Here is a 13,775-nt window from a genome sequence, read left to right on the forward strand (position 1 = left end):
TCTCCACACACAGGTTCCTCCAGAGGACACTTGCAGACGCGGGGGCCTCTCCGCGGCCTGGCCCCTTCTGTACATCTGCGGGGTTGGTGGCTGCCAGGACCACAAGCCCACAGGAGCCATTCCGCTGCTGCACCTGGTGTAGGGGTCAGGCGGGTGTCCTGACCAGTCCCTGCAGCTCAGCAACTGACCTCCTAGGCCAGAACTCAGCTTTCCAAACTGCTCCCATCAAACACTGCCTCCTGCCCCCCAGCCCCGGGCTCCCACCATCGGCTCTGTCTGTGAATCTGACTCCTGTGGGGGCCGCACAGTGTTTGTCCTTCTGTGTCTGGCTGATTTCACTGATCACACCTTCTCGAGGTTCCTTCATGTGGCAGCAGGTGTCAGAACGGCCTCCCTTTTCCAGGCTGAATGACACTGTGTCTACACCACAGCCGCCACCCTCACCCCTCCAGGGCGCCGTGGGTGCTGCCATTGATGTACAAACCTTTGAAAGGTAATAATACAATGGTCGATATTCCATGCGATAATTTAGTTCTGGAATTCAGACTGAGATAAGAACATACCACGAAACAGCTATGAATGGGTGCCCAGCCTGGCACTCAAGTGCCTGGGCAGCTCCCACCCCTGCTGCGGGCTCCATTTTGCCCGAAGTACCAATGAGAGCAGAGTCCTGGGGCCTGGAGCAGGGCTGGGTCCCCTCCTGCGAGGGGTCCAAAGGGTGGGGAAGTGGCCGAGTGCTCGAGGGGTTTAGACAAAGGGGGGACCCACCCTCCCAGGCTCTCAATGCGCCCCTGACGAGCCATGAGCCCAGGGTGCCCCCCATGCGAGAGCCGAGAGCTTAAGGGACGCCCACACCCCGGCCCACGGCGTGTCAGTGGGCTCAGGAGCCACAAACACCAGCCCCATGGGCGGTGGGAGACTCCAGGGCACAGAACCAGAGCCCGGTGGACCCCGGCTGCTGCACAGCCACTCCGCCTCCCACCCTGGCCCACCAGCCGGGGTCTCAGGCCTCACTCAGGGAGCCCAGGCCTGGGGGAGAGCCCTGCGCCCCAGCCACACCTGGCCTCCAGAGCCGCGCTCAGGGAGTTGCGCAGACACACAGGGACAGACCTGCGGTAGCGGGTGTGGGCGGGGGTGGGGAGCCGCCCCAGCCAGGGCCATGACACATGCAGCTGGGGCCGAGAAGGGGACGGAAAAAGTGAGTGGAGGCAGGTGCAGCGGCGCCTTACGGGAAGGCGAGCGCAAAGTGCTGACTGTGTCCGCTCGTTTCTTATCTCCAGGCCGCCAGCGGCGGCCTCACACCAGCCAGGGCTCGCTAAGAGGCCACCGCTTCCTCCCCTCTGCTGCGTGCACTTTTTTTTTTATCAGTATGAACTCATACTCTTTTAACATACTCTAAATGTGATAACCAACTGGATTTTTTTAAATTTTGGTAGTTTTGATGCACAAATTGTTCCCTCATTCTGTGACAGGGCCCCAGCTTGGTCCCTCGCCTTTGGGGGCAGTGAGTTGTCTGGTCCTTCCTGCATACACCCCACACAGCTGCCCACGGTCATCGGCCCGAGGAGCAGACGTCCCCCAGTGTCTGAGACTGGCCCCTGCGGCTCCTGTGACTGCAGCCCCAGCACAGCCAGCCTGAGTGCGGTTCACATTTTTGCTGGTCACCCCTGTGAGATATTTCAAGTGGAGTTCATGGGTCAAAGGGCAGATGCTCCGCTAACTGCTCGGTGCCACCCGGTCCTCCAGTTTGGCATGTCCACCAGCAGTGCCGTTAGGGTTTGCCAGATGCCATTGTAATCTACATTTTTCTTACTGTGAGTAAAATTGAACATCTTTTTGTTGCTTAAGGAATATGTGGATAATACATGTGCACATGAGTGTGTGTGTGCACACGTGTGAACTGTCTGGCCACATCTCTGCTCACTTTTCCACTGCACCTCTGACCTGCTCTCTCTACGCTTCTAGAATGTCTGTCCCTCGAGCTGTGGTCCGTGTGGAGTTGCACACGGCGTCCCTGTCTGTGTGATGCTGTTGCCGTGCTGACTGCTCCCCCGACTGACACGGCTGAGGGGCTTGTCTCTCCTGCACCTCAGTTCTGAGCCAGTGTGAGGAGGGGTCTCTGCGTTTCCTCGTGTCCTGGAGGGCCTTTTTATGGGATCCTGGGCTCCCGGCAGCGCGTGGGCTTTCTGCAGGTGCGCGGCACGCGGAGGCCGCCACAGTGCCTCTCCAGCGGCTGCGTGGCCCACGCCACTTGTTAAACAGTCCACCCGCCCTGCAGTCGGGTCTGTCCCTTCCCCGTCCCTTTCCATGAGCTCATCCCATTGCTCTAACCGCCCGAGCTTCGATCTGATAAAGCTGGTCTTTCACTTTCTCTTCATGGTGTTCTTAGCTAGACCCCGCTCATTTTTCCATGTGAACTTTACAGTTCAGATAAGTGAGTTTTTGCTGAGATGCTCTTAAATTTATAAATGCACTCAGGAAGGACTGACGTCTCGAGGGTGTCGAGTCGCCCCGGCCCGGGCGTGTGTTCCCGTCAGGCGGCCCCACACTGAGCTCTCCTCCCGTGGTCTGCGTCTCACTAAACTTACGCCTCAGCCTTCGGTCTTTCCTGTTCCGTCGTAGAGGAAACATTCTCTGCCACTGCTGCTAACTGGTTAGTGTTTGAATCCATGACAGCCCTTCACTTCGGGATGCTGACTTTGTATCTGCCACTTGCCTAGAATTTCTTGTTGCTTACTAGTTTTCCCACAAAACCCACTGGGTTTTCCAGGCAAAACCGCATCACCTGCAGACTCCCGAGCGGCGTCCCCTCTGATGCACGACCTTGTCTGGAACCCTTGCCTGGTCCTGGAGGCGGTGGCTCCAGAACAGAACCAGGTGTGGGGGTGAACAGGCTATGAGCTCAGAGGGCGGGGCAGTAGGCGGGGCCTAGACGAGGCTCACCGAGAAGCGGGAGGTTGGGGGGTGTCTGTCATTGAAGTCAGGGACCCCACATTGTGTCCCTTTGCATGGGGAGGGACTGCATTTCCCACAGGTGCTGTACCCTGGCACCCACTCACTAGTAGCTGCTGCAGCCTGCACACCCGCCTGGCCTGGCGCCCACCCTGGGCCCATACGCTGTCCAAGAAGGACCCCGGTGAGTGGGGGCTCATGGGAGCTGGAGCAGGGCAGACATAGGGGGCACCTCTGCCAGGCTGAGGGGTTGGGGCAGTGAGACCCTGGGGTGTGAAGTTCGGGAGGGCTTGTAGGGGGTGGTGCCCAGAGGCCACCTGAAGTCAGAGGGTGTGAGTTTGGCGACAGAGAGGCCTCTGTGTTCCCAGGATGGTGGGGGAGGGGGGCAGAATCCTCCACCTACCACCCCCAGCAACTGCAGGGCAGGAGAGAACTGGGGCCTCCCTTAGAGCTTCATCATCATTTAATATAATATAGTGGAAAGGGGAGGGGCCTCGAAGTGTGTGGGGCCCATGAGGGACGTGCGTTTTTGAGTTCCCACGGCAGGTGCCCACCAGCCTCACTGCCCTGGACAGCCAATGTCTGGTGTGAGGCTGGTGAGGAGTGACAGGCCTGGCCAGGGGGTGCCGGGTAAGGGCACACTTCCACCCACCCAGCACCCCAGGCAGGATCCCCCTGAGGCCCCTTTGAATAGCACCATGAACAGATGCCGAGGAGGAGGCACCTGGGGGTGCTGCCCTACCCGCCCCCCAGGAGCTCTTCGCAGGCCTGGGGTTCCCTACCCTGTGCATCCCCCGTCCCCCTCTGGGCACTTGCTGGCTCTCCTTGCTGTGGCAGCACCTCACCGGCCGCCCCAAGGCAGAGCCTTCCAGCAGGACCCGCCCCCACGTCCAGGCACCAGGCTCCCTGGGGGCAGCAGGGTCTCGGTGACGCTAACGCCCCCACCACCCCCGGGGAGGGCAGGGTGAAGGCAGAGCAGCAGTTCAGGAGGGAGACTTCGGCCAGCCCCGTCCAGGTCTGGGCCTGGCATCCGGGCAGCCTCCTCTCCTCTCCCGGAGGAGACAGTGTTCCCTCTTGCGTCCAGGTCCCCGCAAGCACTAACGAGAGAGCCAGGCGGGGCTGGCACGGTGCAGGAGTGTCCCCCTGACAGGGCTCGGCTCCACGCAGTCCCTGCTCCTCTCCCCACGGTCTGCCCCTCCGCACCGGCTCTGCTCTGGGCAGGGGGTGTGGGCTGGGGAGGAAGCTGTCAGAGGGGCCAAGAGCAGTGTCCGTCCTCAGGCCTCAGAGGCCGGGGCCCTTGTGGGCTGTCAGCTGAGGCCCTGCGGCTGGGGGAACCCGGTAAGCTGGGAAAGACGATGGTGGCGTACTCCGTCGTCGGTGGTGGCAGCTCAGGGACACAGGGGCCCGAGGGCTCCGGGGTCTTCTCTCGCCACTGGAAGTCCAGCTCCCCGTAGTCCACCACGGAGAACACAGGCCCCGGGGAGGGGCCCTGCTTCTTAGGGGCAGAGGGAAGGAGGGGTCAGCGCTCTCCGAGTGGCCGGCGCACACGCAGGCGCACACATAGCTGGCATGTGCAGGTGCGTAACACGGGCGCACGCAGACGTTCACGCACACACGCACACACACATGCACACACGCACACAGACAGGCACGCAAACACATGCAGACGCACGCGGACGAGCACGCAGACACGCACGTAGACGCACACACAAGCATATACGTGTGCACACAAGCACGTTTACCACCAAGCAGGGCCTCTGCCCCATGGCCGGTCCCAGGGCCGGGGTACCCACGCTCCAATTAGGCGACATGGTTGGGGACAAGTGTGGCTGCTCCTGAGGTTACTCACCCCTGGAGTGCACTAGCCCGGCCTGCCCCCAGCCGATTTCCAGAAGGAAAAGGAAACTCACCAGAGGTGGGTCCTCGCTCCGGCAGGCACAGACTCCTGCAGAGAAGGCAGGGGTGTCAGGAGCCCAGAAGGCCCAGCACGAGGCTTCGCAGGGGCGGGGGGTGCGATCCCTCTGGGCGTGGGAAGGGCTCTATGCCTTCTATCCTGGGTGGCTGAGCATTGTCCCTACCTGTCCCCAGTCCCTATGTCTCAACCTGAGCACCTGCTCCTCTCCAAGGTCCTGGCTAGATGTGAGGTGTCTGGTCTGGGCATACGGCCACAAGCAGGAAGGCCTGCCTTCCAGGCCTAGTGCTTCTGCAGCCTCTGGTCACAAACCCAACCGAGCCTGGTGCCCACTGCAGGCACCAAACCTACCCTTGGTCTCCGGCTGGTGCCACAAAGCATACAGCAGGTGCATAATTAGCGATGCTGGGGCAGCATCTGTCCCACTGACACGGCACAGAAATGCCACGTGTGTCTCTGTCCGCGCCCAGCGCCCAGGGCACACCACACATTCTCCGCAACATCCCAAGGAGGGAACCAGAGAAACGAACACGGGGGTCCGGCCCCGCGCGTCAGCCGGCCACTCCCCCAGCCTGCTCAGGGCCTTGTCCAGGCTCCTGTGAGGCCTCCTGCTCTCTGGCCTCATGTCCCCCTAGGCGCCCGTCCAGGAAGAGCGTAACCTGAAGCCGCTGGTGCTGGAGCCTGAGGAAAGGCTGACCTGGCCCTGGACAGGGGCTCTAGGAAGATCAGCTCTCACCCCTGCCTGGTTGGGGGAGGAGTTGTTTGCGTGGGGGTGGGGCATCCACAAAATTTCTCTAGACTGTCTGAGTGGGTGTCACAGCACACGCCTGGGGCTGTGGCTGTGACCACAGGTGCCCAGCACTGTTAGAAGCACTTTCACAATGTCTTGTGGCCTGAGGTGCAGCCTGAGGTTTGGAGGAGGCCTTGATGCAGCCAGAAGAGGTGGCTCAGCCTCGGGGGGGGCTCTCCTCACGTTTCTGTGTGACCTTGGCATGGCTTTCCCCACTGCCCCTCCTCGCAGTCCCCTCCTAGGAGCAGGCAAGGGGGAGGGGACAAGGCCAGTGTCTCTGAAGGACCCCAGATCCTGGCAGGGCCAGTCCCCGCTTCCCTGGGGGCTCATCACTGTGGAGGGCAGTGGAGGAAGAGGATGAAGGAAGGTGGGGAGGGGCTCGTAGGCAGGGCTGAAGGCGGTGCCTCCGGCTCTGCCTGGCCCAGACTGGCGGGACTGGCCGGGCGTTACCTCTCGTGGCCCTGGGGAAGGCGGCCAGGACCCAGGTCAGCAGCAGCAGCAGCAGGACTCCCACCAGGATGCTCGTGATGCTGATGACCAGGCTCTGCAGCTGGCCCGTGGGCCTGGGGGCGGGGCTGGGGCCCTCAGTGGGCTGCTTCGGGATTCTCTCTGGGGACGAAAAAGGACAGAGACTCGGGGACTGGGACTCGGGGTCCTGCCCTGCCCTCTCCAGGTTCGGAGGGGCCTCAGGGCTAGACCTGCACTGACCTGTCTCACCTCATCCCTGGCAACGTCTGCCACCTGCCCCTCCCTGAGGACAAGTGGGTCTGAGGTGCTGCCAGTCACCGAGGTCTGCGGCCTGGGCCTGGGCCAGAGCCCTGCGCACTGCGCCCCACAGGCCGCCCAGCCCTGCGCTGCCCAGCCCGCAGGGGCCCGCACCTGTCACTATGAGCTCTGCTCGGGGGCTCTCGCTGATCTGCGTCCTGGGAAGCAGGGAGATGGCCCCGCAGAGGTAGGTGCCGCTGTCATTGCGCTGGGCCGCCAGGACGCTCATCTGGAAGTCTCGCCCGTTGGGCAGTCGCGTGACGTGGAAGCGCCGGTTGCTGCGGGGCTGGCTGCCGTCCTCAGGGAAGGCGGCCAGCTTGTCGGTCTGGTTCCGGGGGCTCAGGCGGTACCAGTTGAGCACGAAGTGCTCAGACGTGTTGGAGAAGCTGCAGGTGAAGGTGGCCGTCTCTCCCTCGGCCACCGAGAGCTGCGGCGGGTTGAAGGTGAGGGGTCTCCACGGCCTGTCGGGGGCATCTTGGGAGAATCGCAGACGGTAAGGAAGGGGCGTGTGGGCAGCCCACCGAGACGAGACCCTCCATTCTCCCACATGCTGTGCCATAGGAAGGTTCTGGAAGGCCCCCCCACACTGGAACGCCTCGACCACGCCTCTGCCACGGGCCCTGCAGCTTTTCCTTCACGCCTCCAGGGATGGGCTGCTCACTCCAGCCGGCGACACCAGGCGGGACCTTCTTGGATTGTGTCGAGACCTGGGCCTGGCCGCTTTCTGGCTCTGAGCCAGGACCCCGTTTCTGCTGCCTTCACTGCCCCCCCTTGCTGACTGCATGGTCACGGCTCTATGCCCCAGGGTCTGCACTGTGCCCACCCCTGTTTGCACTGAGGACACTTCGGCTTGGAGAGGCCAGGGCCCAGCAGCCATTTCCCTCCCCTGGCACCCCCAGCCGGTGCTGGCACATGGCCGGTCATGCAGCTCTATGTGCTGATCCTGTGGATCCCCTCGAGTGCCTGCTGGACGTGAGGGTGGGAACCGCGTGGGCCGGGGCCAGGAGGCCCCAGGCTGGGTTCCCCGGGCCCTGCGGAGTGTGGCTCTGTGCAAGGGCTCTGTGTGGCTCACGGGGGGGGCACGACCAGGCATCAGGGAGGCCCGGAGGGGGCTGGGCCTGGAGCGGGGCCGCCCGTGTAGGCCAGGCCCTCTGCTCTAAGCAAGACCCCCAGCCCTGTGGATACCTGGTGTCTGCCACTCCCCCACTTTCCCGAGGGTGACACATATACCAGGAGGGCTGTAGTATGTCCTAATTGTCACCGTGTGCCCAAACCACACCCCGCCAGCAAGCCACACCAGGCTGCCCTGACGGTGCTGATGCACAGCTCGTTCGAACATTCATTACGGAAGCACCCAGGTCTCCTTAAAGAACGTGTCATGTGAGTGACAGTCCGAGGTGGACGCAGGTTGCGATGAGCCGTTGCAGACGCTCCAGGCTGGAGAGCACCCACCGCCGAGAGCCGCACCTCACGAACACCTCCAGGAGCACCCAGTCTGCACGCACCACCCCGGCCACTCCCCGCCCTCGCCAAGCTCATGCCACCACCTGGTCCACCCTGCCACGGCCCTGAGCAGCCCTCCTCCCGTGGCCAGGGAGATTCAGGAAACTCGCCTTAGGGCCGACGCCGTGCGTGGAGGCCCCTCCAGCAGGCCTCCCTCCGTGCGCGCACATTTGCTGACAGGTCCGGAGACCCTGTCCTTGTGTGTGGAGGGGTGGCCCTGCTTCTCTTCAGTTGGGGTTCTCATCTGCTCCCCCAGACCTTAATTTGTGACCATTTGAGTCACTGTCTCTTCGTCGGCTCTTCCCGGTGCCTTTCATGGCTTCTGAACTTGACCAGGTGGGACCTTGGGCTGCTGGGTCCCTGTCTAGCTGCCCCCACAGGTCTCTTACTCATCACAAAAGGAAAAGGGCCGAGAGGGAATGTCCCTGTTGTGGGGTCCCTGACGGGTACCCAAGAAAGATCAACGCATCTGTGATCTGCCACAAACAAACATCGGACACACCTGGGTGGCAGGTGCCTGCCTACACACCTAGCCTGGACCCTTTAAGAATGCCATGGCTGGCAACAAAGCAAAAAGCAACCAGTGGGCCTGCATCAAACTGAAAATCTTCTGCACAGCAAAGGGAACCGTGAACAAAATGAAAAGAATAGAAGACTTTGCAAATCATAAATCCGATAAGGGGTTAGTATCCAAGATATACAAGCAACTGAGACAGCTCAATAGCAAAACAATTTGATTACAAAATGGGCATAGGACCTAAACAGATATTTCTCCAAGAGGACACACAGCCAACAGCCATGTGAGAAGATGCTCAACATCCCTAATGATCAAGGAAATGCAAATCAAAGCCACAGTGAAATGTTACCTCATACCTGTCAGAACGGCCATCAGCAATAAATCAACAAACAGCAAGTGGAGAAAAGGGACCCCTCGTTCACTGTTGGTGGGATTGTAAATTAGTGCAATCACTATGGAAAATGGTATAGCAGTTCCCCCCAAAATTAAAAATAGAACTATATGACCCAGCAATTGCACTTCTGGATATTTATCTGAAGAAAACAAAAACACTAATTTGAAAAGATATATGTACCCCTGTGTTCACTGGAGCACTATTTACCATAGCCAAGATACAACCTGGGTGTCCATCAATACATCAATAGATGATTGGATAACGAAGAGATGGTATGTATATACAGTGGAATATTAACCATGAAAAAGAATGAAGATTTTGCCATTTTTGACAATCTGGATAGAACTTGAGGCCATTATGCTAAGTGAAATAAGTCAGAGAAAGACAAATACTTATATGTAGACTCTAAAACAGAACCGAACAGCCCAGACTTAGTGAACGCGCCTAAAATCTGCAAGACTTTGCGTAAACGTCTGGACTCCTGACCTCTCCTTAAACATCAGGAGACCTGCACCGCTGGGCGCTGCCCCGCGCCTGGAGTTGGGTCGTGGCTGTCCCTTTCCTGGGCGTGTGTGCTGCCAGGACACCCCATCCCATCAGTGGTTTGCCCACCTGTGACGCGTTTCTCTTTTGCCCTGTGAGGAGAATGTGATTGTGTATTAAGCGTGAGTTGGTAGGAACGTGGACTGCTCCAGGCAGTGGCTGGAGACGGTGAGGAGAAGAGAATGTGAAAGGCAAAGTATCAGGGGACTGTTGAGATGTGGCGACACCCTAACGGGACTGGACAGGAACAGCAGGGCCCCGAGTGGCCAGGGGACCGATGATGCTCCTGGAGCCGTGGCTGCCCTGGGCTCGGCTGGACTAAACCTGGGCATCATCACAGTGCTTCCTGCTCGGCGGATCCCCTTGGTGGGGCGTTTGTGCCCAGGGCGCCCACGGGCCAGGCCGCAGCTGACCCCGTCCTCCTGCTACGCGGAGCTCAGCGAACCCTGAGTGCCAGGCCACCAGCAAATCCGTGCTTCTCGGGCGCCCAGCCGCTGCCGGTGTGCACCGCAGGGGCAAGTATCCGAGAGCCCAGGGCCTGGCGCCAGGTGAACTGCGGGCGCCCCGCCTGGGGTCCCTGGTCACCCCGTGGTTTGCTTTCCTGGGACAGCACGGTTGATCTCGTTTCTCAGACGAACGCGGTTCCCGGTGGTTGAGTGTGGGGGATGCCGCATGCAGTGTGGGGGCGCAGGAAACTGCTTGTGGCCTGGTCCTCGGTTTGGCCTTGGGGACGAAAACTCGGGAAATGGCGGTGACGTGTCAAGTGCAAGTCCAGTCTCGATTCTGTTCGAGGCAGAGGGGCCGGCGTCCGTTCTCACCTGAATCGGGCACATTTGTGCCGTTAGCCCAGCCCGTGACGCACTGCGCTCCTCGACGTTCAGGCGAGCCCCCCGCGAGTGAGGCTTGCTCACCGGGGGCCGTGGTCCCGCGGGACGTTGTCCTTCGCCTGAGGCGGGTGTGCCTCGTGTTCTGCCACCCAGCAGTGAGCGAGCCCTGGGACCCTGTGCCAAGCACACCAAATCGTCAAGTGCTCCTTGTACTTACACTCAAGAAGAGATGCCTGTCTGTTCATTATGATGGTTATAGTTTTAAAAATAAAAGTAAAACCACAGATGAAAGCACTCAGAAGTCCCAAGGTCACACTCATGTTTCCAAAGACAGGTCTCCACTCCGAGGAAGGCGGCTTTGAACACTTTGAGTCTTGTTTCTAATTTCACTCCATAAACTAGAATTACAGCTTTTCGTAACATGCCCAAGGACCCCTGCCCCCACCGGGTGTTTTTCCCTTCCAAATACTCCTAGGCTGTCATCACCCCGTAGAGATCTCTTGGCAAAGTTACATGTATTTTGTTTCTGTAATATTTTTCATAAATCAGTTTCCTCAATACCAAGCTGCTTTTCTTAGTTTTCCATTCGATTCTTCTCCATCTTTTCGAAATCATGCCAATCAAAGGCAAATGCTATATCAGGTGCAGTTTATCCCAGGGTTGTTTGGGAGGCTTAAACCCTCCGCTGGACTGAGTCCTCCTTTACATGCGGCTCAGAGTCGTGCTGAGCTTACCGGCATTTTTATCATTTGTCTTTGAAAATTCTACCTAGTTTCCCAGGCAGTCACCTTCCCAGATCTCTAAGCCACCGCTCTTTTGTCACCGATCATGGGCAGGAATTAAATGAGTTCTGAATATATTTCTATAACTTGCTTCTCATGCAATGTCGAATCACATTTCCTGCTTCTTTATATCCATAAGCTATTATTGTTTCCCAGTGTTCTTCCAAGTCAGTAATATCTGGAACTTAAAACTATTACTCCAGTCTAGAGAGTTCGAAGAGATGCCCAAGCCCTCCTGGCACTGCCTCCTCAGTCCTTCCCGTGGTATTTCTTCTCAGCAGCGTCCCCGTCGACCTGGCTGTGTCGTTCTTACGACAGTTTCCTGAGATCGTCCTTTTTGCTTATCATGTCTTGGGTGTCCCACTGATGGGGTGACAGATATGTAAAAATAGTGTGAAGTGCTTAATATTTTCCTCTTCAGATAACATCAACCCTCAACAAATATTTCCGATATTTATATATGTCAAGTTTTAAAACACTTTCTTATCCCTTTTTCGTTTAAAAGCCTCGTGTGGCTTCTAAGTGCCCTGAGGGTGACAGTGTGATCCCAGCTCCTCGCATGCGGCCCCGTGAGCCCTGTGGGCCGCTCCCCACAGAGCCGCCTCCGCCTCCGGTGCTCACCGTAGGCCTCAGTTCAGGCCTCTGTGGTGGCACTTGCGTCACTCAGCGCTACCGTTATTTGTACGCGTGACTGTGTGAGCTTGCTCCCCGGCCCGGTGCCTCTGGGACAAGGGTGGATAAGTAGCTGCCGAGTAGTGGCAGCTCCAGATCCTCTACTCGCATGGGGTTCTGGGGGACAGTCCAGCCAAGAGCTGGGACGAGCCTGTCCGCAGCTGCGCTGGCAAAGCGCACACAGGGCACGGGCTGGGTCGGCTCGCTCGGTGTCCGCGGGCCTGCCTCGAGGACGGCCAGGCCCTGACGGTGGGGAGACTTGCAGAGTCACCGTGATGGATCGGGGCTCATGCCGGACGCTGGTTTCGCTCACGGTTTTGTCCCTGACACATGACTCCATTCTGCTCTGCGAGTTTCTCTCATCGTTTTCTTCTTGATGCCGACATCACACAGAGAGGTCTCCGCCTTCGTGCATCTGGCTGGGAGACAGAACTGCCTTCCCCACCCTGACCCCGTGTCAGCCAGTGTCCGGTCAGGCAGTGGAGGCCACCGCAGGGGTCCAGACAGAGCGGCTGTGCACGGGGACCGGTGTCAGTGCCGCCGGAAGGCCTGACGTTGGGGCGAGCACAGTGAGGGGCGCCGCCAGGCCCCAGAGGCTCCCGCGGACACCAGGCCAGTCGCGGCCACGCCGCTGCCGTCAGAAACACTCAAACTGTTCAAAAGCAAACTTTCTCTTTTCCTCCAGCTTTCCCACGTTCTGCCAGTGCCTCTTTTTGGAAGGCCTGGTCCCGAAGGTATCTGGCTGTGAAATCTGGGAGATTCAATTTTCAGTGTTTCAGCCCCAGAATAAGAAGAGCTAGGAAAGAAGCCGCTGGAAAAATGGCCTGTGGGTGTCTCACACCCCACCCCACCAAATCTTTGGCATAATACCAATTCCTTGCCTTTTCCACCCACGAAGTAATGATAGCAGGTCAAGTTTAACCATCAATGTCACTTCGGCTTATAACCTGGTACAAGTCGCGTCGGCACATGAATCTCCAGGGACTGCCATAGACGAGGGTCCCCTATAATGGGTTCGAAGGGACGCAGCCTGGACGTGAGCTGGGGGCTCACTCCACTGCCCTCTTGGAACTTCACTTCCTGTGAGCACACCGAGGGCGCTGAGAAATTCACCAGACTCAACCAAATTTGACGTTTTTGAGTTTGCAATTGGTTTTCATTAGTGAAAACATGGTCATGGTCCCTGCCACCTGGAATCTATGAGAAGCAGGGAGGAAAGTAAGCAGAGTGTGAGTGTGCGTGCGTGTGCGCGTGCGTGCGTGCGTGCGTGCGCATGTGTGCGCGTGTGCGTGTGTATGTGTGTGTGCGTGCGTGTGCGTGTGCGCGTGCGTATGTGTGCGTGCGTGTGCGCGTGTGCATGTGTGCGCGTGTGCATGTGTATGTGTGTGTGCGTGCGCGTGTGCGCGCGTGTGCGTGTGTATGTGTGTGTGTGCGTGTGTGTGTGCACGTGTGTGTGTGCGTGTGTATGTGTGCGTGTGTGTGCGTGTGTGTGGAATGAAACCAGTAGGATGCAGTGACAGGAGATACGATCAGGGGCATGGACCTGGTTAGGCGGTGGGGTCGGGGGCTCACTCTGAGGAAGTGGCATTGAAGCAGAGACCTTGAGGGGCAGATGGGATCCATCACACACGGAGAGACACGGGGGCTCTCAGTAACCCACGGGTCATCCCACGGTCAACAAACCATTACTGAACTTGAATGACATCTATATAGAAATTCAGCAGTTGAAATATTTACGGCGATTCAATTCCAGGATAAATGGGACGGAAGGACAGATGTGCCCCTTGCAGACGGTGCTCTAGCAAGAGCTCTAAGGAAAGGAGGGGCCGAGCCTGGCCCGCAGCCAGGAGGGCAGCTGGGCGAGATAAGCCCGGGGTTATCTGAGTATGATGGGAAGCTGCTACGGAGGTCTAGATGATTCATACAGACGCACGGTCGGGTTTACACTAAAAGATCACTCTGCCTGGTGAAGAATGGGTTGAGATGAAATAGAGAACCATCGACTTCGAAGCTCTCAGAAGTTTGTGGAGCGGTGGCGGTGGTCCAGCTGCGCCATGAAGCAGAGGAGAGGGGTCTCTGGGGTGGATTTGGAAGAGCTGGCGTGTGATCCCTGAGGAA

General features: G+C 58.7%; 1 protein-coding gene across 2 annotated transcripts in view; it reads right to left on the reverse strand.

Moving 5' to 3' along the window:
- Positions 1 to 3,413: 3,413 nt before the first annotated feature.
- Positions 3,414 to 13,775, reverse strand: part of PDCD1 (programmed cell death 1) — a 14,350-nt gene continuing 3,988 nt past the window's right edge. The window contains exons 2-5 of one of the 2 annotated variants that reach the window (XM_011376279.2): positions 6,534 to 6,893; positions 6,105 to 6,263; positions 4,863 to 4,897; positions 3,414 to 4,444 (exon numbers count right to left, since the gene is read on the reverse strand). In XM_011376279.2, coding sequence (XP_011374581.1) covers positions 4,199 to 4,444; positions 4,863 to 4,897; positions 6,105 to 6,263; positions 6,534 to 6,893 — 800 coding nt within the window. In that variant the 3' untranslated portion in view covers positions 3,414 to 4,198. Of the gene's footprint in view, positions 4,448 to 4,862; positions 4,898 to 6,104; positions 6,264 to 6,533; positions 6,894 to 13,775 lie in introns of both variants that reach the window. The other variant, XM_011376278.2, reaches the window with a different exon arrangement.

The sequence above is a fragment of the Pteropus vampyrus genome, unplaced genomic scaffold (assembly GCF_000151845.1).
Source record: "Pteropus vampyrus isolate Shadow unplaced genomic scaffold, Pvam_2.0 Scaffold291, whole genome shotgun sequence".
Classification (NCBI taxonomy): Eukaryota; Metazoa; Chordata; class Mammalia; order Chiroptera; family Pteropodidae; genus Pteropus; species Pteropus vampyrus.